The sequence below is a fragment of the Trichoderma camerunense genome (genome assembly GCF_050948025.1).
Source record: "Trichoderma camerunense strain CBS 138272 chromosome Unknown V8C40scaffold_2, whole genome shotgun sequence".
NCBI lineage: Eukaryota > Fungi > Ascomycota > Sordariomycetes > Hypocreales > Hypocreaceae > Trichoderma > Trichoderma camerunense.
The window spans coordinates 254432-275523 of record NW_028145368.1 but is presented as its reverse complement, the minus strand read 5'-3'; the positions used below and the strand labels follow the sequence as shown (position 1 = coordinate 275523).

The window sequence follows — 21092 nt, the reverse complement described above, 5'->3', positions numbered from 1 at the left end:
TAGGTTAAGCTGGGTGAGCGAGAGCTTGGGAGAGCTCCAAGCAGCTGCCCCACCCCCGCATCGTATCTTATCTTATCGCTCACCTAGGTGAGCCGATACAACTTTTTGTCAAAGTTCAAAAACCTTTCAACAACAAACATCACCAGGCCGCCATTTCACGCCCCCTTGGAGCAATTGCGCCGTAATACCCAGTCTCGGTTTCACAAGCACATGGAACCACGGTGACAATGGCTCAACAAACATTATTATCCCCCGCCGAGCTCGCGTATCTCCACAGTTCCCTCTCCCTCAGCCCGCCCATCCGCCCCGACGGCAGAACATCCAAGCAATTCCGGCCCTTGACAGCAGAGACGGGCATCCTTCCCGGCACAAACGGCAGCGCGCGCGTCTGTTTATCAGACGGCACGGAGGCCATAGTAGGTGTCAAGGCGGAGATTGAGAAGACGGTCGACCCGCTGGGCGGCGAACACTACCAGGAGTACGTCAAGAGCGCGAGCGGCGTGGGCGGCGGCGATGCGGAGGCAGACAAGCGTGAGGCGAGGGGGGAGTGGCTCGAGATGACGGTGGAGATTCCGGGCTTGAGAGATGACGATGCGGGGACGGTGTTTTTGGCGGAGTTGTTGAGGGAGGCGTTGCTTGCGGATGGGGAGTTTGCGAAGAAGTTGTGGATTAACAGACGGTTCCACTGGAGGCTATATCTTGACGTGAGTAGATGGAATTTCCCTCCTCCCCCTCTTCTTTTTCTACGTGCTTTTTTGGTGTTGTCTTGGGTTGGGTCTATATCGTATTGGGAGTACTAATGAGCTTGGGCCACAGATCCTTTTGATATCACCACCGCTTTCATATCCCCTACCACTCCTCTCCCTCACAACACATCTCGCCCTCCTCGCCACAAGACTCCCGCGCCTCAAATCAGAAGGTGACGAAGATCCCATGTTCGACGACGACTGGGAGGCCGCCCCGTTCCTATACCCCCGCGAAGGCGCTACCACGGGCTCACGACCGTCCATTACGCTGCTGGTCGTTGCCGTGGGCGACAGCATCCTGTTCGACCCTTCCAAAGAGGAGCTCGCGGTCGCTGACTCTGCGCTGGCCGTGTCGCTGTGCGAGGTTCGGACACAGCGCGAGCAGGGCGGCATGGAGGTGGATTCTGGGCGTGAGCTGAGGCTGGTGTCGATGCGGACGATTGATCCTCCCTCGAGGCTGACGCCGCCTGGGGTGCCTAGCACGGCGAATCTGGCGGCAAGCGGAACTTCTGATACGACGCAGCAAAAGCAGCAGCAGAGAGCAGAGGAACATCCCCAAGAAGGCGTCTGGAAAGCACCGTTGGGCGGAACTAAATTCGCCGTCTTGGATAGCATTATGCAGGCTGTCTTAGAAAAGGGGGGTGTTGCAGACGAAGTCTTGGATGGACTGGAAGGAGTAGACCTGGCGTAAAACATGTTGTCATATTCTGGATTGCGTTGATTCTTTTGTTGCTTTTTGCTATATACTGGTACATCTACATCATGTTCGGTCTCACTGACATTGGGGGAATTTGCCTAATGCCTAATGTGCGGGGTTTTACATCCTAGTGTTACAATAGAAAAGGGCATCTGGCCCTGCCAATCAATGCACATATAATGAATCGTATCATGATGTTCCTCAAAAGATGCCCAGCCACTTCTTCTTCTGCTCAGCGGGGGCCTCGGCCTCGGGCTGGGGCGGCAGCTCGCGTCCCATGGCGGCGGCCTCGAGTTGCTCCTCCGACTTTTGCTCGTCCTTTCCGAATACCATCTGCACGGGATCCTTGGCCTCGATGCCGTGCATCTTCATAAAGTACCTGCGCTTCGCAACGTCGTCGAGGTGTCGGGTCCGGTGCTCGGTGGCCTTGAGGGCCTTGTCTTTCTCGTGCATGAGGATGACGTTTTTCCATTGGGCGAAGAAGTAAGTGGGCTGGTGCCACAGGTCAGATATCGGCGGCACGAGGTCCTTGAAGGGAGAGTTGTAGGCGTAGTTCATGAAGAAGGTGTACACGCCCATGGCGAGAAGCGCGCCCTACACATATTAACAAAACGTCAGCCTAACACCGCACACAACTACCAGTAGCAAAACCATATCCATTGCCAGCAGCCCGTACCATGGTGATGAAAGTGTGCAGCAGCCTGCTGTGCCAGAACCAGTGCGTCCACGTCCCCTCGGGCGCCATCATGCCCGGGTAGTTCCTCTTATTTTGGGCCGCAATCTCGTCCTCAGTCAGGGCAGGGCCGTAGTGCTTGGGGACGGAATTGCGCTTGAGCCTCGACCCGTGCGACGGCGGGTTGAACTTGGCCGGCTTCTCCAGCACGATGGGCTTCTCGGTCGAGATGAAGCGGACGTGGATGTTCTGCGAGAGGGGGATCTGGATGCCTCGCCAGAGCGGCCCCTGCAGCGGCAGCAGGAAGCGCGGGATGACTGCTCTCGTCACCATTGCGAGTTGGCTGACGATGCAGGAGATGGATAAAATGTGTTGTAGTGATGGGATCCGGTCAAGAAACAAGGAAAAAGAAAAGAAAAGATGAACCACCCGCCCGTCAAATGCCTTGGTGGTTCTCTTTTTTTTCACTGGCGTTGCTATGAAGCTCTGCCCATCCCACCAAAAAAAACTAGCGGATGTTGAAAAAAATGGGGACCCCCAGGAAAAGGCTGGCGGTAGAGACTCAGAGCCTCTTCCTTTGCCGATGTTTCTCCGACAGAGAGTGAAGCTGAGAAAGATGACAGGGAAGCTGCGGAAAGAAGGAAAATCCGGTGGAGCCGGAAAAGAGAGAGCGAAAAAAAATCTGGCAGGGAACAAGGATGAGTACAAAGAAGAGAGCCCACATGCTGTGGCGCCTTCCCTTCGACGCCGCTTTGGCCGCCCGACTTTACCCGGGGAAATCGCCCGACGAGTGAGCGTGACTGTGTAATTGCGGGCGTCTGATTGGCTATGCACCAGCCACACTTGTGGCTGATCACCGCCGGTTCTGCAGCACCATGGTGTCATAAACTTTTTTCCTTGAAATTTCTGGTTTCCTCCTGTTCCTTTCTTTTCCTCTCCTATACTTCTCTCATACCCTATTTTTCAACCTCTGAAAATTTTTGATCTCCAAAGTAGTTAACCGGCTTAGGTTTCTCTTTGGACTTTTACGACTCTTACATCTTTCATTTCTACCTAAGAACACTTTAATACCCCATACTTCAAAATGGCTGGCGGTAAGTTTGTTTCGCTCGCAGAATCCGGTTGCCGAGACGTTTCCGAACAAGACGTGGGGAGTGCCATTGAAGCGGGCCACGACGGTCGACGACTTGGACGCTTGGTGTTTTGGACTTTTTGGTGAATGATGCACTCAGAGATTCATTTTTTGTGTGTTCATGTCACCGGCGAGAGTGCTGAGGCTGCCTGGCGCAGTGCGTCATTTTCAAAGGCGGCTCGCATGTGCCTTACGATGACGCCCAGTCCAAAAACACCAAACACACCTCGGTCTTTAAGTTGTCGACTTAGTGCCACACCCGATTGACCCTTCTCCACGTCCTGGACGACTACTATTTCTCGATTTAACGAAAACCTGGTTGCTAAGACTTTTTTTTCCTTTCAGGTGATGTTAAGAAGGGTGCCAACCTCTTCAAGACCCGTTGCGCTCAGTGCCACACCGTCGAGGCCAACGGCGGCAACAAGATCGGCCCTGCTCTGCACGGCCTCTTTGGCCGCAAGACCGGCTCCGTCGACGGCTACGCCTACACCGACGCCAACAAGCAGGCCGGCGTCACCTGGGACGAAAAGACTCTCTTCGCCTACCTTGAGAACCCCAAGAAGTACATTCCCGGCACCAAGATGGCCTTTGGTGGCCTGAAGAAGGACAAGGATCGCAACGACCTCATTGCGTATGTTTTATCCTCCTAATTTTTACCACGTTGAAATTAGTATTGCTAACACGCCTCGTCTAGCTACCTCAAGGAGTCTACCGCTTAAGCGATGAATGAAGAAAAAGAATTGTAATGACAGAGATATCAATAGACGGGGTGCCGCGATTGTACTACTATAGATAAAGTTAGAATAGTCGAAGCACCATCACTGTGCTTGTACCATTAATATCCAACTCCGCTTTTTCAGCGACTGGACGCTGCTTTGGCCTTTTCTCTTCGCTCCATTTCATGGCGGGTATGACGGTGTGTGAGATGGTGAATTTTCTCTTCAGTGTGTGTAGTGGGGGTGTTTATTTTGGGGGAGCATTTTTGATGAGACCTGCAGGGTTGGACGGGACTCGGTATTGGCTGACGGGATCCCGAATAGCCTTGTGCCATGTGTTGCATTTGCTACCCTCCCTCCTGTTGTGCGAATGCCGACAGGGTCTCGCTGCATTGATCGGACGATGCATGTGCTATTTGCCGGGAATATGTGGTAAAACACCACCGCTTCGTACTTGTGTACATAAAATCAACACCACGTCTATATGCATGCGCCTGGTATATCTACATTGCTCTTCTCTCTAAACATGTTTCCCCCTTTACTCCCCCTTTCCCAGCTTCCTATCCAGCTTCCTGTACGAGTCCGGGTTCAGCACGCTACACCGCGTATTCTCCAGCGCATGCTCCCAGTCGTCCTGGTCAATCTCCCTTGCCGACTTCTTGCCCAGCATAAACTTCCTCAGCGCGGCCTCGGCCGCCTTGATGTGCAATCCGCCGAGATCCGCGCCGCTAAAGTCCTTGCACCGGGGATCCAGGGCGACGGCCGGCAGCCTCGCGAGCTCGGCCTCGGAGGCGTTGGCGTGGGCCGTCTTGTAAATGGCCCGAAGAATGTCGACGCGCTCCTCGGGGGTGGGGAGATCGACGAAGAGTCGCACGCTGAGACGTCCCGGGCGGAGCATCGCCGCGTCGATCATGTCTGGTCTGTTGGTCGTGCCCATGACGTAGATGCCTGAGCGATCCTGGGCACCATCAAGCTCCGTGAGCAGGGCGTTTACGACTCGGACGCCGGCATCTGTGGAGGCGTTGTCTCGTCGGGGCACGAGCGAGTCGATTTCGTCGAAGAAGAGGATGCAGGGCGTGGAGGAACGGGCTCGCTGGAAGAGCTCACGGACAGCTCGTTCAGACTCACCAACGTACTTGTTCAGCAGCTCGGGGCCGTTGATGAGGATGAAAGAAGCCTGTGCCTCGTTGGCAACGGCCTGGGCGACGAGAGTTTTGCCGCATCCGGGGGGTCCCCAAAGGAGTGCGCCGGCGGGACGTCTGAGACCAAATTCCTGGTAGAGCTCTGGGTTCTTGATGGGTCCAATGATGGACATGTGTAGCTGCTCGCGCACCTTTTCCAGAGCGCCGACCTGATCCCAAGTTACGCTTGGAATCACCGTAAAGCCTTCTCTCCGGAGAGATGGGGTGAAGCCCTTGATGGCAAGACGGAAGTCATCGAGTGTCAACGGCTCTGTGGGTATCGTTGTAAATGCGGGCTGTCGTAGATCTAATGAGATGTCTGATACATCCATCTGGTCTCTGCGGGGAGGTCGAGTAAGAATTTCCAGCTGCCGCCCATCGGGGTCCTCTGTATTGAGAATTCGCTCCTGTGCCGCTTGTTCCGCCAATGTTGTGACAATAATAATGTCTGCGCCGACGAAGCCGTGCGTCATCTTTGCTACCTCTCCAAGGTCTAGGTTGTCGGATAGTATTTTCTCCCGCGTTACCACCTTCAGAATATCATGCCGGGCATCCAAGTCTGGTACCCTCATTTGAATTGTCCTTTCGAATAGGCCCGCTTCGAGCGCAACGGGGTCAACATCCGTCAGCCTTGATGTTGTTGCCATTGCCAAAACGTTGGCCTGTTCTTGTTGAAGCCTTTGCATCTGCCGTACGAATTGGTTGAGCATCTTTCGGCCGTGCTCATTGTGATTAGAGCTTCCCGGGTTAGGTATATGCCAGTCAAGATCCTCGATGAGAACGATACTCGGGGCCAGCCCGATGGCCGTATCGAAAGCCTCGGCCAGACTCTTCTCCACGCGTTCAGGGTCCTCAAAGCAGCCATTGAGAGTTATTACAGGCACCTCGAGGTTCGCTGCCACGGTGCGGATGAGCGACCTCTTGCCTGTTCCTGGAGGGCCAAACAGGAGCATTCCGGGCACTCTCCTCCAACCATTTCCTTGGTAGAGTTCCGGGCACTTGAGTAGATACCGTGTTTGACGCAAAAGGTGGCGATGTATCTCTCCAACACCTCCCAGTGGTAACGGCTCTTCCAATTGCTCGACTTTGAAGCGGGTAGATTTGGGTGACTTCTTCTGTACTGTCTTGTCCTGTCTCTCGGCCTTTGGCGTCTCTTTCGGTGCATCGCCATTGATTGCCGCCTCGGTACCTGTGTCAGGGCCACTTACTGTGCCGTCTCTCTCGTCGCCCTCGGTCTGGATACGTCGCTTCTTGGCCGCAGGCTGTTCGGTGGTGCCCAGAGGTATAGGGTCGACTTGCCAGTGTTTTGTCAGCTGTCGGTTGAGTAGAAATCGATCATCGTCTACTTTTTTCGACTCGGCCTCTTCTATAGCTGCCTCTGAGTCGTCCGAATCCTCGAGCTCTTCCTTGCGAAACTGCAGTACCCGATCAATCGAGTCTTCGAGGGGACGCTTCTTCTGCCTGGAAAGGCTCGAATTGGATCGTTTGATGGCATCGTATGCGGCGGTGATGGTTTTGAAAGGCTTGCCGTCGTTGGCCTCTTCCAATTTTTTGATAATCTGGTAGACGTCTCGATCAAGACCCTGGCGCAGGTTCAGTCGGGACTTGAAATTAGGCGCCATGCTGGCTGTGGCGCTGTCGCAGACGCTCTTGAAGAAGATGAGTTTTGCTTCATGGCTTGCGCAAAAAATAAAAGTTGCCCTGTAGATTCAGCACGGCGCGGGGATGAGATTTTGTATCAGAGCTAGCCGTACATGGCAATTTTATCAATTTAGCGCAAGTTATGTACATTGAAGAGTACAGGCACATGAGCACTGGAGGCAAGGCATTTAGGAGCCTTATTGCGCTACTTGGGACGAAAAGAAATGCTCGACTAATATCAAAACACTTTCCAATGCCAATTATCATTTCATCACAACTCTGAAGACATTTTCCCGGCTCTCAGTCTATTTCGTGGACGCTCTCAATCTAGCCTAAAACCTGTGTAAATCTCGACCAAGTGAGATTCCGTCTCCGAACCCCTGCTTATCGATAAAGCTTTCGGCGCCACATGATACATCGAGACAATGACGACAAGGGCCTGTCCGCCGATTATCGTCCCGGCTTCTGTTCCTCTTCATTCCCCGTCTACGGACTCACGGTCGAGCAAATAAACAAAAACAGCGGCCGAGTCCGTAGCGCAAACACATCTAATCTCTCACAATGGGTGGCAAACAGAGCAAGATCACCGACCAGGACAAGTACGAACCCCCGAGTCCGCCGTCACGGGCCGTTATCGCTGCCGCCAGACCGTTTCAACTGACAAGAGAGAACTCCAGGGCGATTCTGGACATGAAGATCCAGCGCGACAGGCTACACCAGTACCAGCGCCGCATCACCGTCCTCACGGATAAGGAAACGGACATTGCCAAGCAGATGCTCGCCAAGGGCGACAAGAAGCGGGCGCTGCTGGCGCTGCGGCGCAAGAAGTACCAGGAGTCGCTGCTGACCAAGACGGATGCGCAGCTGGAGCAGCTGGAGAGGCTGACGGCCAGCGTCGAGTTTGCGCAGATCCAGAAGGATGTCGTGTTTGGCTTGCAGCAGGGCACGAAAGTGCTGTCTGAGATTCACGCCGAGATGGGCGGCATTGAGCATGTGGAGAAGTTGATGGGGGAGACTGCGGATGCGATTGCATACCAAAATGTATTTATTTGCCTTGTCTTCCTTTGCGCATCTAATCGTTTCCTTCTTTTTTCAATGCTGACTGACTATCCCAGGAAATCAGCGAAATGCTCGGATCGCGCATCACCGCCGCAGACGAGGAAGAGGTCGACGAAGAACTCGCCGCGCTGGAGGCGGAAATGTCCGGCGTGAACCAGAAACTCCCCACGGTGCCGAGCGCTCAGCTTCCCGTTTCGGAGCGGCCGGCGGAACAAGAGGAAGCGCAAGAGAACCGGCCAGAGAGACAGGCGATGCTGGCTGCTTGATTGATTGAATGATTGATTGAATGAATGACTGATTGGTATGGGAGTATTGGCATGTTGGGGTTCCGGATGATTATTAGACATCTATTTCTTTCGTTTTTATGTTGGGTCATGTGCTTTAGTATAGATGGCAGCAACACCATGGCGAGCACGGGATGGCGTTTTTGTCTCTTTCTTTGCTTTAATTTCCTCTGAACTTATACAAGATTTCCATTATTTACTATACTTGATTTTCATTTTGGCCTACTCAGAGCCGTTCGTCGGACTTCAGCTACCGTATTTGGATACTAGCTTCTTCATAATTGACATGGCTCCTCCACGGTAACCCGTCCCAAATATTGAGTAATGATTTAAGTGGTGATATCTGTGAAATACTATTAGTTATGCTTACAGAGGGCTTCACACACCATAGACTCATCTGTCAATTAGGTTGAGTACTCACAATTCATAGAGCATGACACGGTCATCCCACTCCTCCTTTGGCTCTGCTTTGGGCACGAGTTTCTCATACTCGCTCCAAAAAGAACCCCCATAGCCGCCAAACATCCTCATGATGCCCAACTCGTATTCCGAATGGCCATACACGCAGGAAGGATCGAAAACAACCTCTTCTCGCCCACCCTTTCCAGCAATCTGGCCCGCCGAATGATTCCCGCTCCAGAGATCGCCGTGAATAACAACGGGTGTGATGGCGATGCGGTCATCCCCGACAAGCCGCGGGACGACGCTGCTGGCAATCTTCTCGACCATGTCGGCAGCCTGGTTATCTGGCCCGTGATTCTCGATGATGCGCCTCATGATGAAGCGTAGTCTGTTCTCGGCATAGAAGTCGGCCCAAGAGGCGCGCCACGAATTACCCTGCTCCGTGTCGCCGCAGCACGTCGGCACGGGGAAGCCGAACATGGGCTTGTCGAAGCCCTCCGGAATGGGCGCGGGGGTTGTATGTAGCTTGGCTAGCTTTGCGGCGAAGGAAATACCGGACCCTTTTGAAGCGGAGTAGCCAAGATTGAGGAAATCGGTGGCGAGGAAGTACTTGTTGGAGTTTTGCATGGGGCCGTGGCAGTATGATTTGGGGCAGAAGTTGGGGACGGCGTCGTGGATTGCGTTGAGAGAGGCATGTTCGCCTGTAAGTGAGGAGGAGGGGGGTGTTAGCTTTGAAGATTGGGGAAAAGCGAAAGGGAATAGAATGATGAGGGGATGGACCTTGGAACATTATTTTTGCCCCCTCGCCGGAGGCTGTCTTGACGAAGTAGTCGAATGGCTGGCCATCTTTTGTGGTGGAGAGCTTGAAGGTTGATGAGAAACCTGAACCGCCGACGGATGAGATTGTGGTGTTGTCTTTGTCTAGGTCTAAGGCTGCGAGGATGGCACGGTCGATTGTCGGGGACATGATTAATGCGATATGTTGAAAATCAGCGATTATAAATGTAATATATTAATTCTATAGGTGAGCTGTGATGTGTTTGATGTTGCATTATTGAGATGAGATGTTTTGTAATATGTGAGTATGTTGTACACTGGATGAGCATGTGAGTGACGTCAAGATGCTGCATGAATGGCCCCATGAAAATCGCACCCAACACAGGCAAAAGCATTCACAATCAGAGTGTCAAGTCATCATGAATAAAACCAAGTAAGGTATTGCTTTAAAGTAAAATAAACATATGAAAGGCTCTAAATTCCATCGTATTCCAACAAAAAATTCCATCGCTAAGACCCAATATCCGCTCGTATTATGTATCCTCCTTCCTTTGCCAAATGCCCCTTCCCTTTCCTTATTGTGTGTGTCTGTGTGTGTGTATTTTGTCCGGCCTGGCCGCTCCAAGTGGGGCCGGACGCCGAACCCGAACTGATCGGGAGAAGCGCCGTTGGTGCTTTTTTCGCGCCCGTTTTATATTGTATCCAATCTCAGTAGAGAGAGAGAGAATTAAACAAAGAAAATATAGTAGTCGAAAGTGTGTACATCTCGTATTATCCAAAGCATCTTTAAGGGCCTATTCGCTTTGGTGATTCGAATGATGTATTCGGCGAACGAGTGTTGTCGTTTACTGCTTCTCGGCCTTCTCAACGTGAAAAGACGAAGACGAGCTGGTGCGGCCTCGGGGGCTGACGGGCCTCGACTGAGCAGGGGTGTTCGTCTCGGAGCAGTTGGACGACTCGGGGTAGTCGAGCTCACAGGCGGGCTTGTTGTAGCAGTAGTGGCAGGGGCAGGCGACGACCTTGTTGATGGGAGGTCGGGGGGTGCAGTGGCGGGCCCACCAGCTTTGTCCTTGAGAAGAAGGCATAGTGATTGTGAGTGAGTTTGTTGTTGAGAGAGAAAGAGTTGAGTGAAACCGGTTTAGGGTTTGTGATGTGTGTTGACAACAGTTGTTGTGTTTTGTTGTGTAAGAGCTCGATGCTTTTAGTGGAGAGCTGTGTAATAGACAGTTGAGTCAAGTCTAAGTCCGAGTTCTCTTCTCAAGGAGTTCGTAAAAGATGGAGAAGCTGGTTTGTGAGAAGCTTGTTTGTGAGTGTGGATAGCAAGACATCGAAAGCAACGGGGAGGACCCAGATGAGTTTATATACAACTCATCCTCGCCCCCCCATCAAGGGTGACTCCGATATCAAGAATTTCATTTCGCCATAATTGGAAAAAAATAGAAAATACCCACTAGCTGATGCACAGAAGATGACTGGACGCCACATACCCGAACACTGCCGAGAGTCACACACACCTCCCCTGCAATCTGCAACTATACCAGAAACGTGCAGATTACGGTCTCGGCGCTCGGTCGGTATTTCGCAATTGGCCTCTTTTTTCTCCGATGCTGTACAGCGGCTGCTTATCAGAGGTCGAGTGGACCAAAAACACGCGCCGTTCTGGGTCTTGAAAATGGATCACATTACATACTCTAGCACTATCATGGGAAAATCACAAAGGCAAAAACAGAAGGACCTCGATAGTGAAGATGACCAAATTGAAAATTGGGCCGCGTTCGTGCGAAGCTTCAAAGTCTCTCAATCAATCAACTTTCTCAACTTCATTCAGGCTGGTTGCTGCGTGATCCACTGCGGCAACTAATCCTAACAGGGCCATTGCTGCCTCAATAGGCCCTGTGTCGATCTGCCCAGCTACAAGTTAAAGTGCAGTGACTAAGCCCTGCAAAACTTACAAATTGCACGTCTGCTATGAAGTAATGGTGCATGAGCTGCATAAGCAATTCCGCCTGGTTCATTCCAAATCAATCAAGCAAGACACGGCAAAATCCGTGAAGTCGCAGAATTTCCAGAAAGCAACAGAAAACTCAAGAAAATCAAGGAAAAAAACAAACCCAACTGCCGCCCGTGTACAGGATACGAGTATTCCTCTCAGGCACCATCTTCGGCATTGTTCCCACTGCCAGGCCACACCCCTGTTCTAAAAAAAAAAAATCGCAGACGTGTGCCGTGTGTGCCATTCATCCGAACCAGCAAACATCGAGCAATAACCGAACGACTTCCGAACCACCGCCTTCAAAATCAAAATTGCGGCCCGCCTCAGCTCCAGCTCAACATGTGGCGGCTATGCATGAATAAGGTACCTAGTTTCATAGTTAAAAAGATACGAGTACGCGTGTAATAGTAGAAGACTCCTCTCATGAGTCCACAATCACCCGATTTCTTTGCCTCTCTGGTCGATAAATCGATGCATCTTCCTCCGTCATCTTCCGTAGACATGGGCACTTATAATGGACGGGATGCCTGCCTTGAAAGACCAGACCCAGCACAGACATAAACTTTGCAAGCAAATCTTGCTGTTATCGTCGTGAAACTCCACTACCTTTAGGTGCTGACATAGCGACTCCCTTCTCCTGACTCTCGCTCGCTCGGGATCCGAATGTCCTCCCTTAATCGAATCAGATCATCGTCATCCAATCTTTATCTCATCTGCCCTGAAGCTATCCCCAACAAACAAACGCACGAGAACCCGCACAAATCTTGCGCCATAGTCATGGTGTGGTGTGGCAGAATTAAATAAGGCTTTGATTTTTTTTCTCTTTACCTCCTCCTGATTTCTCACCTACAACGTAAAAAAAGATACGTCGATACATGCTATGAACAAGCAAGAGCAACAAAATGCCTTGACCGCCGCATCATTCCCGAGCCCCTGCTCATTGGTTGATTTGCTCCCCTGCCACCCAAAAACAGATATTACAAGGAATCCATGCCATCCAGTCTTACGACTCTGTTGTTACCGTCTAGATACCCAGGGTGAACTCAACACCAACGTCAATGTCGCGGGCTATATGTTTTTAAAAGGTTTATATCGTCAGCAGGTGATTCTTCTCTTTCTTCTTCTTCTTTTTATATTTCCTTTTCTTTATTGTTCGTCATAGAGTTGGGTCGAAAACTTACCCAGCTTGACAACCTTGGACAGCTGCACAGCCTTCTCGGCGGCGCTCTGCAGGTCATCAATAGAAAAGATCTTCAGACCAGACTCGTTGATGATCTGGTGGGCAAGCTCGACGTTGGTACCCTGCAGACGGGCAATGATGGGGATCTTGAGGTTGAGGGCCTCAACGGTGCGGATCAGGCCAGTGGCGATGGCGTCGCAGCGGACGATACCACCAAAGATATTGACGAAGATGGCGCTGACCTTGGGGTCGCTGGTGATGAGCTCAAAGGCCTCTCGGATGGCGGCGGGAGTGGCACCACCACCGACGTCGAGGAAGTTGGCGGGCTGGCCGCCGTTGAGCTTGATGATGTCCATGGTGGCCATGGCAAGACCGGCACCGTTGACGAGGCAGCCAATGTCACCGTCCAGCTTGATGAAGTTGAGGTTGGACTGAGCGGCACGGACCTCATCGGGGTCCTCCTGGGTGGTATCGCGCCACTCGAAAACCTCCTGCTGGCGGTAGTCGGCGTTGTCATCGAAGCCAAACTTGGCGTCCATGCAGAGGACCTGGTGGTCGGAGGTCTCGGACAGGGGGTTGATCTCGATCTGGGTGGCGTCACGCTCGAGGAAGATCTTGTAGAGCTTCTGGATGGTGTCCTTGGCGTCCTCGACGCACTGCTCGCTGAAGCCCAGGCCGGTGGCGATGCCGCGAGCAATCTCGTCGGTAACGCCGGTGTTGATGTCGATGTAGGTCGTAGTGATGGCATCGGGCTGCTCCTTGGCAACGGTCTCAATGTCGACACCTCCCTGGGACGACGAGACGATGACGGGAGTCTGGGAAGCACGGTCCATCAGGATAGCCAGGTAGAACTCGCGGCGGGCAAACTTGCGCTCGCAAATGTAGACGGCATTGCACAGACGGCCGCCGGCGCCCGTCTGCTTGGTGATGAGCTTGTGGCCAATCATCTGCTGGGCAAACATCTCGGCCTCGTGGGGGGAGTAGATGACACGGACACCGCCCTTGAGACCGTTGTCGAAGGTTCCCTTTCCTCGTCCACCGGCGAGGACCTGGGCCTTGATAACCAGGTCGCCGGTACCAATCTCCTTGGCCACAGACTTGGCCTCGGCGGCCGTCTTGGCCACGGCGCCCTTGGGAACGCCAACGCCATACTATTGTTGTAGAAAAGACAGAGTGCCGTGTCAGCCGGATGCTGCCGTGGGAGATGCCCCCGATATGGAGGGGGAGTATTATATTAGAATGAGGTGATTTGATTTACCTTTCTCAGGAGGTCGGCGGACAGGTACTCGTGGATGCTGAGGGCTCGTCGCTGCTGAGCGATGCCGGGCAGTCGGACAGAGGGGGTGGCGTTGCGCTGCGAAGGGGGAGCAGAAGCTCAAGCGTTAGAAGCTGCTGTCAAGATGCAACCCCAAGGAGGGGCGGGTTTTTTTTATATCGGCCAAGGGGGGGTAAAAAGAGAGCAACTTTTGCGACGTTTTGCGTACCTTTGCGGCACTGAGCGCCGACGCCGCCGCGCGGCTACGGCCAATGTTGAACATATCGATGAAGGGGCTGGCGGCTGCCAAATTGAGTGGAGAGAGACGGTGAGGAGGGAGATGGAGGGAGTTCGTGATGAGTTGTGGTTTTTTTTTTTTTTTGGCGGTTTGATATGCTCAAAGACGCACAGCTCTCAATGCGGAAACCGATTTCCTGGCTTGTTCGGCCTAAGCTGTGACGGGGGTACCCGAGTTTCGCCGACTGGTGCGGAAAATCGTTGCGCCGGGGCGAGACAGCTGCCGAAGAGCCCTGTCAAGCGCTGTCAGGTGCCAGCAATGTAACAGAGTACCTGGACTGAATATGGGAAGACGCGGGGCCAACTGAGTACTGGTACTTGTTCCTCTTGAGCCAATTGACGGTGCGTGGGGGGGCCATGCGTGAGGCTTTTGATCTTTTGACTGCCGCATCATGTGGCTGTTCCGCCGCCCTCCGAGCCGAATTGAGGCGCAACTTTGTATCATAGCCAGGATCCGGGACGCTGTTTTGCCGCTGTTCAGCACTCAAATGCTTCCACTTACTACCTGATCCACTAAATGGCCTCTCCGGAAGACTTCAAGGCTGTGCTCTTTGCGAATTACTTGGGAGTTGCTACTTTGTATAACTTATATCGACTGCCCAGCAAGAGACAGGCTTCTTTCTGCTCATCAATTAGTATCACATCTCTCACCGTATCTCTTCACCTCGTGCATTGATCCATCCAATCCATGCAAGGCTTCAAAGATCTCATGCACGGACACCCATCACACACATACCGGCATCGCATCGCATCGCAGCTAACATCCAACACATCTACCTAATTTATACACCCACCGCTACCCATACCACCCAACTTCCATTCCAAGTCACAGTTTAAATCCTCCCAACATCAATTCTTACTCTAACCATTTCCCAACACTAATAACTAAATACTAGTACTACACACTCCGGACTTAATTTATATGCACTGCAGGTAATCAATAAACATTCCCAATCTAGATCCAATACTTCCCCCCCAGCCCCCTCCCTTACACTGTGCTCGTAAGCCAGCCATTCGCAGTCGAGCCTCAACCAAATGGCTTGCAGCTGCTAGTCTAGTTCACACTCCAATTCGGGCAATTTCGCCCAGCCCAGCTAATAAAGCCCACACTCTCCTTTTTTACCTTCTTTTCCTTTTCCCCTACTCCCAGCTGGGCCTCGTTTGTCGTATTTCCCCGTATCATCGTTCGCCATTTGCTACAAGGGTTGTGATTCCTGCATTTGCTGCTAGTTTCTTTCTGTTCTTTTCAGCGCGCCACCATATTAAAATGGCTGCCTTTTTGGACAGACGCGGCCCGGCTCGCTCTGTGACCTATCGCGTCAAAGTCCGTAGATTTTTCACTAAACAAGGTTGCGGATGTAGATCTAGAATATTATGCTCGGGTTACAAGTAGAATGCGGTTCCTCTTGGGACTTGGAATAAGAAGCAGCCGATCCCGCTTCCGTCAAGAGTAACAGGCGGCTCTCACCTGTTAGCCGCGACTCTCAATTCCGTTCTTGTGTTGTTTGTTTGCTGCTCTGCTTCAAGCTGGCATGTGGCTGTTGCTTGCCGCCCTCTACGGCATTTGGAATTAAGATCCTTCCCATCCAACGGCATTAAAACTGCTGGGATAAAAGCAAGAGGCCGTCACTTCCCACGTCACAGCTTTCGCCTCATTGGCCATAGCTCGTCTCATCTGCCCTGTTGAGTCCTGCATTGGGATCAAGTTCACGGCTTCCTGCATATAGGGTCAATTTCGCTGTGTAATCCCGCCTTGTCTCCTCTGTCTACTTTACCCTCGTTGCCCCAGTTACACGCTCAGGGATGTTGCTCTCAAGTCTACAGTCCGTGAGTTTCACCATGGTGGCCAGTTTCGGGCTTGCTTTTGTAACAATCCTCACTGTGCTTGTGTGGCTCCGGCATCTTGCTTCGGATATTCGAATCAGGAAACTCGGCGGTGTGAGGGCACCGATCCTGGCGGGGAACTTGCTGTCAGGTAATTAATTGGCTTCCCTAACATTATTTGTTTGCTCTCTCCTGATCATCAGCACAGCCTCCAAGTTATACTACGAGATTGGCAGGAATCAATACAATAACAACCTTGTCGCTTGGTGTACGGCGCAGCTAGATAACCTGCCACCTGGAAAGAGGACATTTGCCGAATTCAGCTTGACGGGATCCAAGAGAGTCCTCATCACAAGAGATCCGGAGCAGATCAAGGCGATTTTAGCCACCAATATCTCCAGCTTCGGCCATGGGCCCATGTGGCATAAGCTATGGCGTCCCTTTCTGGGAGACGGCATCTTTGCTGTAGACGGACAGCTTTGGCACGACAGCCGCGCCATGATCAAGCCCATGTTTGTCAGGGACAGGCTGCGCAATCTTGCCATCTTTGATACCTGCACCAACAAGCTGCTAACAAAGATTCCCTCTGCAGGAGTCACTGTCGACCTCAAGGACCTCTTTTACCGTTGGTCGATGGACACGACGACAGAGTTTCTGCTTGGGGAGAATGTCAGCAGCTTGGATTTGTAAGACTTATTGAATCCTCAATTGGTGTATAAAACGGGGTGCTAATATCAGCTTCCCTAGCCCCGACAATGATGTCTTGAATGCCATGCATGTTGCACAGCGGATCCAAATGTTCATCTTTGTCCTCAAGTTAGTATCTCCATCAGTCTTGCGCCAAACATGATTTGGCTAGGTGCTAAAAAGCTGCTTCCAGCCCCATCGCGCCATTAATCCCAAAAGGAGACTATCACCGAGCCATCAGGAAGATAGAAGAATTCATCGAGCCGGCCATTGCTCGAACCCTAGCCATCCCTCAAGCTCGACTTGAAGAGCTCTCCAAACTGGACATGGAATTCTCATTTTTGCATAGCATCGCACGCTACACCAGGGATCCCAAAGTCATCCGAGATCAAATCATGTCCGTACTCCTGGCCGGAAGAGACACCACAGCGGCAACTATGTCGTGGGCAATGTACGAGTTGGCAAACTACCCCAAGCTTTGGGCTAGATTGCGCAGAGAGGTCCTGAATGAACTTGGGAGCCACGGGACACCAACGTACGAGGCACTCAAAGACCTAAAATATGTCAAAAACATCCTCAACGAGACCCTTCGGCTTCATCCGGCCGCTCCTCTCAACATGCGCTCAGTACTGGAGACGACAACCATCCCGGGCCGACCAGGCGAGCCGGGCGTTGTTCTACTCAAGGGAGACAGTGTAACGATCAACACGCTTGGGATGCACATGTACGCAGACTTGTACCCTCCCTTGTCTGATAAGTTTGCAGATCCCAGGATATTCAGCCCCGAGAGATGGGGGCACTGGACGCCCAAGCCCTGGACGTATGCTCCGTTTTCTGGCGGGCCCAGGATATGCGCCGGGCAGAACTTTGCTCTGACGGAAATGGCCTTTTGCTGTAGGTTGCAGAAGGGGGGAAACATGAATATCCCCTGAGTTCATGCGTGCATCAACTAACTGTTTGTCTATTTTAGTGGTCCGCCTGGCTCAGCGATTCGAGAGCATCGAGTATCGTGGTGATTGGGCGGCTCAGAGGCTGCGGGCAGACATCATCGGGACACCGGCATTGGGAGTTTATGTGGCCTTGTACGAGCCTGGTCAGAGACCCGATTTGCGATTCAAACATTAAACGTTATGCCAATTAAAAGGTTTTATTATGCCACATACAGCTGCAGTTTATATATTCTATACCCATACTCATACATTAGTTACGCCATGAATACAACAAAACAAATACCATATAACGCCTTTGCCAGTGCCACGTTCCCATGCATACATGTCCATACATTACTCAAACCCAGACCACACCGTCCCCAGCACCCTCCCTTTATCGTCGAGCCTCACTCCTTCGCCCCTCAACAAACTCTTCTTCTCCGTAATCGTAATCCCCTCCCCGTCCTTGGGCCAGCTCCCCTTGAACCCGCCCAGCGTCCCTCCCGTCGCCACCACGCGATGGCATGGCACCTCTGGCGCGAACGGGTTCCTCCGCAGCGCATTGCCCACGGCTCGCGGCGACGTGCCCAGGTGCGCCGACAGCAGGCCGTACGTGGTGACCCTGCCGCGCGGGATCTGGCAGAGGGCTGTCCAGACGCGCTTCTCGAAGGGGGTGCGCTGGCTTTGTGCGATGCGGAGGAGCTGGGGCTGCATTTCTGCTGGGACGTGGATGGTTTTGCTGATAGTGGTAGATGTGGATGTGCTCTTCTGGGGTTGCTTTGTGGTTTTTCGGACTTTGGAGATTGAGGATTTCATTGTTGTGGTTTTGGCTGGTTTGTTAAGGTTTTGAGTGGTAGGTGCCATGGGGGGAGTATTGGTGGCTTGTATTGTGTGTGTGAGGTGGTTATGAATGGTGATGATGAGTCTCTGTAAGTTGTGTGTGGTTGTGCGTGTAAGTGATATGAGTGTCTTGGTGTAGTAGAAATAGTACTTTGTTTGTTCTAATGCTTTATTCTTCTAATAGCGATGAATGATGTTTGAGATGAAATGAATCCGAGTCAGGATGGGTTTCAAGGGAATTTATATACGTCCACGGGCGAATTCGGTATTTCTAATTAAATGCTGTCGCAACACGCAGTAGTTTGTTGGCGTCGCGATATTGAAAGCAACACTCGGCGCCAGGTCACGTGGCGTTGCTTAGGAACTGCGATGACATCAGCGGGTGAAGGGCGCTCAGTAAATGAGTGGAATTGGAATCAAAATTGTGTTGCGATAAAAATGGCACGGAGATTGTCACAATGGAATTTCTATAATAGAGTTTAATTCGGCATTATAATTTCACATTGAATCTACTAGGCTTCTTATTGCACAGTATGCAGCAAAAAGCTTAATTTGTGTCCACGAGCTTAATAACAAGATATTGTCTATTGCAGTTCCATCACCACGAGGGCTAAAATTATTCAGAGTAGTAAAATCAACATTTATACGATCAATGGCCGCATGTGCCTCTAACCTAACGCCGGTATCATGCCCCTATAGTGCTATTGCCTCTTTGCTCCGTGCTCGTAACGTACTTGTATCGGCACCATTATAATCAAACCCTTTCGTGGATTGGGCTGAGGCAAATCTATTTCAGAGACTCGCCTCGCCCTGATATTCTTTCTTTCTAGTCGTCATCGTACAATCTCTTCATATATCGGCCTTGGTAGTGTTCTCATGAGCCGTGGCCTTTGTCTTGTTGCTTTGTAGCTTCAGGGGCTCCTTAGACCATAAATGACTCTCCGCAGCCGCATTGCTCCTCTGCTACTAGTTAGTCTCTGAATTTCGTAGAAATAGACGGCCAATGAATGGATATGACGGGATAGCACGTACTGATATTGGGGTTCTTAAACACAAACTTCTGACTCAGTTTATCTTCCGCCCAGTCCATTTCGCTGCCAATGATGCTGAAGAGGGCCTTGCTATCAATCAAAACCTTGACGCCGTCTTGTTCCACAAGTTCATCGAAAGCGCCCGGCTTGTCGACGTATTCTAGCTGGTAGGCCAGCCCACTGCAGCCTCTGTTCCGTACACCGACCTTGATGAGCTTCGGGTCGGGCTGGTTGAGCAGTGCGCGCAGCTGCTCCACAGCGGCGGGTGTGAGCTTCATGGCTGCCTTGCGCGCGCGGAGCTTGGAACGAGGTCGGGTAGCAGGAGCAGGCTGTGTCTTTGGCGCATCGGTCTCGGCGGTTTTGGGAGATGTAGGAACTGAGGAGGTCGTTGGGGATGGTGACTGAGCTTCAACCTGCGGTGGGGCCATCGGCTTGGGTACGGCATCATGTTGAGGCGGCGGCCGTGTCTCGTGGACGCGAGGAAGGGCCTCTGGCTGGGCAAGGGATGACTTGGAGAGGTTGTCGCTTGTGGGAGGCTCGGGGATTTTGGACGGCAGCGGATAGGAGTGGTAAGCAAAGCCGGCCACTCTGGATGCGCACAGGTGGCGGAAGGACGAGCGGCTGAGGCGCAGCGCAGCGCGGCCGGTAGAGAAGGAGACGTTCATCATTGTATCATAAAGATGCTGCCCGAATGTGCATGCTTGGGGAGTGTGTGGAAGAATAAGGATTGGGGTCCGGAGGTTCAAGGTGGGGAGGGTAGATGCGGATGTTTGAAATCAATTTCTCGGCTCAGCTCAGGAACCCTGAACGATTATGACATGATCTTTTTGCCGTCGTGTACCGCCGTGCTTTGTGCCCGCAGAGCGTCGGCCGAGCCAATCGGCGTCCGAGAATTAGTCAGTGGCTGAGGGAAAATGTCGGAATAGCCATTTTTGGTTTGCCGCTACGTACCTTTGCGTGGCGAATGACTAAGGCACTAACAGAGCTTTGACAGCTACAAGCTACGAGGCAGCATTATTATGTGGTAGTAGGTGAATCTATAGACTCAAGATTGCTATTCTGAGCCTAGGTATTAGGTATTACCGATATAAGTAGATGCCTTTGTAAACGTGGTTCGACTGTATTTAAAAGGTTCTGGTTCTCTGTCTATTAAACTCTTTGGGTATTCACTTTAACATGCCCAAATCCACCAATTGCAGGCTATAAGATTGAGCTGAGATACAGTATATGCTTGATAACCTTAAAAGTAGATGGAGTGGGTGGAGCGTACAAATCCAGCGAGCAACCCAGGTCTTTTGATTGGAAAGGATCACTATCAAGACCGCTGCTTGAACTCAATTGTCTATTATTATCACCCATTGCCGGGTAGGAGAAAGCAAGTAGACGAAACCTCTAAGATAGAAGCTCGAAGCAAACTACATGAGTCTGTATCTGATATTACCTGCCCCAGAGCAATCCATAACAGAGAGTCTATAGGTGTGCTATCGTTGCCCCGGAAATCGAGTACAACATAGACTCAATGAGTTGAACCGGTGAGCATTTGTGGGAATTGCTCACTGCCACTAAATGCTGCAAGGGCGCCGAAAGGAGTATTTCCCGACGACATGCAGGTGCAAGAGGCTGGCTGAAAATGAACAAGCACAGCAAAAAAGCATAACAAAAGATGCCCGAAAAAAATAAGCTGCATGTAGTCTAATGTCCACCTTGATCTCATTCAGACATGATCGACACGCCCCAGCCACGTCATA

General features: G+C 51.8%; 10 protein-coding genes across 10 annotated transcripts; 4 read left to right on the top strand and 6 right to left on the bottom strand.

Annotated features, from left to right (window-relative positions):
• The first annotated feature begins 130 nt into the window (after nucleotides 1–130).
• Nucleotides 131–1633, top strand: V8C40DRAFT_231998 (exosome non-catalytic core subunit RRP42). The gene is made up of 2 exons (XM_083213042.1): nucleotides 131–704; nucleotides 817–1633. Exons 1-2 carry the CDS (start codon nucleotides 228–230, stop codon nucleotides 1435–1437), a joined length of 1098 nt encoding a protein of 365 aa, XP_083077495.1. The 5' UTR covers nucleotides 131–227; the 3' UTR covers nucleotides 1438–1633.
• Nucleotides 1458–2803, bottom strand: V8C40DRAFT_231997 (uncharacterized protein). The gene is made up of 2 exons (XM_083213041.1): nucleotides 2120–2803; nucleotides 1458–2037 (listed from the first exon to the last, which is right to left on the bottom strand). The coding sequence occupies exons 1-2, from the start codon at nucleotides 2447–2449 to the stop codon at nucleotides 1645–1647; spliced, it is 723 nt and encodes a 240-aa protein (XP_083077494.1). The 5' UTR covers nucleotides 2450–2803; the 3' UTR covers nucleotides 1458–1644.
• On the top strand, nucleotides 2484–3898 carry V8C40DRAFT_272367 (cytochrome c549; the record flags this gene model as incomplete). The annotated part of the gene is made up of 3 exons (XM_083220352.1): nucleotides 2484–2506; nucleotides 3407–3453; nucleotides 3594–3898. 3 exons carry the CDS (start codon nucleotides 2484–2486, stop codon nucleotides 3896–3898), a joined length of 375 nt encoding a protein of 124 aa, XP_083077493.1.
• A 310-nt stretch (nucleotides 3899–4208) lies between these two features.
• Nucleotides 4209–6809, bottom strand: V8C40DRAFT_231991 (protein RIX7). Its single transcript, XM_083213040.1, has one exon. The coding sequence runs from the start codon at nucleotides 6765–6767 to the stop codon at nucleotides 4503–4505; it is 2265 nt and encodes a 754-aa protein (XP_083077492.1). The 5' UTR covers nucleotides 6768–6809; the 3' UTR covers nucleotides 4209–4502.
• Nucleotides 6810–7253: 444 nt separating this feature from the next.
• Nucleotides 7254–8427, top strand: V8C40DRAFT_231989 (ESCRT-III subunit protein VPS20). The gene is made up of 3 exons (XM_083213039.1): nucleotides 7254–7385; nucleotides 7464–7827; nucleotides 7902–8427. Exons 1-3 carry the CDS (start codon nucleotides 7348–7350, stop codon nucleotides 8109–8111), a joined length of 612 nt encoding a protein of 203 aa, XP_083077491.1. The 5' UTR covers nucleotides 7254–7347; the 3' UTR covers nucleotides 8112–8427.
• V8C40DRAFT_231986 (Fructosamine/Ketosamine-3-kinase) lies at nucleotides 8212–9679 on the bottom strand. Its single transcript, XM_083213038.1, has 3 exons — nucleotides 9312–9679; nucleotides 8551–9232; nucleotides 8212–8472 (listed from the first exon to the last, which is right to left on the bottom strand). The coding sequence occupies exons 1-3, from the start codon at nucleotides 9496–9498 to the stop codon at nucleotides 8376–8378; spliced, it is 966 nt and encodes a 321-aa protein (XP_083077490.1). The 5' UTR covers nucleotides 9499–9679; the 3' UTR covers nucleotides 8212–8375.
• Nucleotides 9680–12087: 2408 nt separating this feature from the next.
• Nucleotides 12088–14345, bottom strand: V8C40DRAFT_231978 (succinate--CoA ligase (GDP-forming) subunit beta). Its single transcript, XM_083213037.1, has 4 exons — nucleotides 13966–14345; nucleotides 13740–13835; nucleotides 12483–13632; nucleotides 12088–12369 (listed from the first exon to the last, which is right to left on the bottom strand). Exons 1-4 carry the CDS (start codon nucleotides 14017–14019, stop codon nucleotides 12326–12328), a joined length of 1344 nt encoding a protein of 447 aa, XP_083077489.1. The 5' UTR covers nucleotides 14020–14345; the 3' UTR covers nucleotides 12088–12325.
• An 842-nt stretch (nucleotides 14346–15187) lies between these two features.
• V8C40DRAFT_231973 (cytochrome P450) lies at nucleotides 15188–17876 on the top strand. The gene is made up of 5 exons (XM_083213036.1): nucleotides 15188–16008; nucleotides 16066–16543; nucleotides 16605–16673; nucleotides 16738–17438; nucleotides 17515–17876. Exons 1-5 carry the CDS (start codon nucleotides 15837–15839, stop codon nucleotides 17667–17669), a joined length of 1575 nt encoding a protein of 524 aa, XP_083077488.1. The 5' UTR covers nucleotides 15188–15836; the 3' UTR covers nucleotides 17670–17876.
• On the bottom strand, nucleotides 17828–18289 carry V8C40DRAFT_261200 (methylated-DNA--protein-cysteine methyltransferase; the record flags this gene model as incomplete). Its single annotated transcript, XM_083219237.1, has 1 exon — nucleotides 17828–18289. The coding sequence occupies one exon, from the start codon at nucleotides 18287–18289 to the stop codon at nucleotides 17828–17830; it is 462 nt and encodes a 153-aa protein (XP_083077487.1).
• A 582-nt stretch (nucleotides 18290–18871) lies between these two features.
• On the bottom strand, nucleotides 18872–20108 carry V8C40DRAFT_231969 (Fe-binding Fe/S cluster assembly protein ISA1). The gene is made up of 2 exons (XM_083213034.1): nucleotides 19346–20108; nucleotides 18872–19273 (listed from the first exon to the last, which is right to left on the bottom strand). Exons 1-2 carry the CDS (start codon nucleotides 20010–20012, stop codon nucleotides 19236–19238), a joined length of 705 nt encoding a protein of 234 aa, XP_083077486.1. The 5' UTR covers nucleotides 20013–20108; the 3' UTR covers nucleotides 18872–19235.
• Nucleotides 20109–21092: the final 984 nt, after the last annotated feature.

Excerpts from the sequence above, each read along its gene's own strand:
- V8C40DRAFT_231998 (XM_083213042.1), top strand. The coding sequence starts at position 228 with ATGGCTCAACAAACATTATTATCCCCCGCCGAGCTCGCGTATCTCCAC. Across the intron at positions 705-816 it reads ACTGGAGGCTATATCTTGAC|ATCCTTTTGATATCACCACC; the intron begins GTGAGTAGATGG and ends CTTGGGCCACAG.
- V8C40DRAFT_231997 (XM_083213041.1), bottom strand. The coding sequence starts at position 2,449 with ATGGTGACGAGAGCAGTCATCCCGCGCTTCCTGCTGCCGCTGCAGGGG. Across the intron at positions 2,038-2,119 it reads TGCACACTTTCATCACCATG|GGCGCGCTTCTCGCCATGGG; the intron begins GTACGGGCTGCT and ends TAATATGTGTAG.
- V8C40DRAFT_231991 (XM_083213040.1), bottom strand. The coding sequence starts at position 6,767 with ATGGCGCCTAATTTCAAGTCCCGACTGAACCTGCGCCAGGGTCTTGAT.
- V8C40DRAFT_231989 (XM_083213039.1), top strand. The coding sequence starts at position 7,348 with ATGGGTGGCAAACAGAGCAAGATCACCGACCAGGACAA. Across the intron at positions 7,386-7,463 it reads AAGATCACCGACCAGGACAA|GGCGATTCTGGACATGAAGA; the intron begins GTACGAACCCCC and ends AGAGAACTCCAG. Across the intron at positions 7,828-7,901 it reads ATGCGATTGCATACCAAAAT|GAAATCAGCGAAATGCTCGG; the intron begins GTATTTATTTGC and ends TGACTATCCCAG.
- V8C40DRAFT_231986 (XM_083213038.1), bottom strand. The coding sequence starts at position 9,498 with ATGTCCCCGACAATCGACCGTGCCATCCTCGCAGCCTTAGACCTAGAC. Across the intron at positions 9,233-9,311 it reads GGCAAAAATAATGTTCCAAG|GCGAACATGCCTCTCTCAAC; the intron begins GTCCATCCCCTC and ends CCTCACTTACAG. Across the intron at positions 8,473-8,550 it reads CGTGTCATGCTCTATGAATT|ATATCACCACTTAAATCATT; the intron begins GTGAGTACTCAA and ends AGTATTTCACAG.
- V8C40DRAFT_231978 (XM_083213037.1), bottom strand. The coding sequence starts at position 14,019 with ATGTTCAACATTGGCCGTAGCCGCGCGGCGGCGTCGGCGCTCAGTGCC. Across the intron at positions 13,836-13,965 it reads CGGCGCTCAGTGCCGCAAAG|CGCAACGCCACCCCCTCTGT; the intron begins GTACGCAAAACG and ends CCCCCTTCGCAG. Across the intron at positions 12,370-12,482 it reads GTCCAAGGTTGTCAAGCTGG|CCCGCGACATTGACGTTGGT; the intron begins GTAAGTTTTCGA and ends AAAAACATATAG.
- V8C40DRAFT_231973 (XM_083213036.1), top strand. The coding sequence starts at position 15,837 with ATGTTGCTCTCAAGTCTACAGTCCGTGAGTTTCACCATGGTGGCCAGT. Across the intron at positions 16,009-16,065 it reads GGCGGGGAACTTGCTGTCAG|CCTCCAAGTTATACTACGAG; the intron begins GTAATTAATTGG and ends TCATCAGCACAG. Across the intron at positions 16,544-16,604 it reads AATGTCAGCAGCTTGGATTT|CCCCGACAATGATGTCTTGA; the intron begins GTAAGACTTATT and ends CAGCTTCCCTAG.
- V8C40DRAFT_231969 (XM_083213034.1), bottom strand. The coding sequence starts at position 20,012 with ATGATGAACGTCTCCTTCTCTACCGGCCGCGCTGCGCTGCGCCTCAGC. Across the intron at positions 19,274-19,345 it reads GTTTAAGAACCCCAATATCA|AGGAGCAATGCGGCTGCGGA; the intron begins GTACGTGCTATC and ends AACTAGTAGCAG.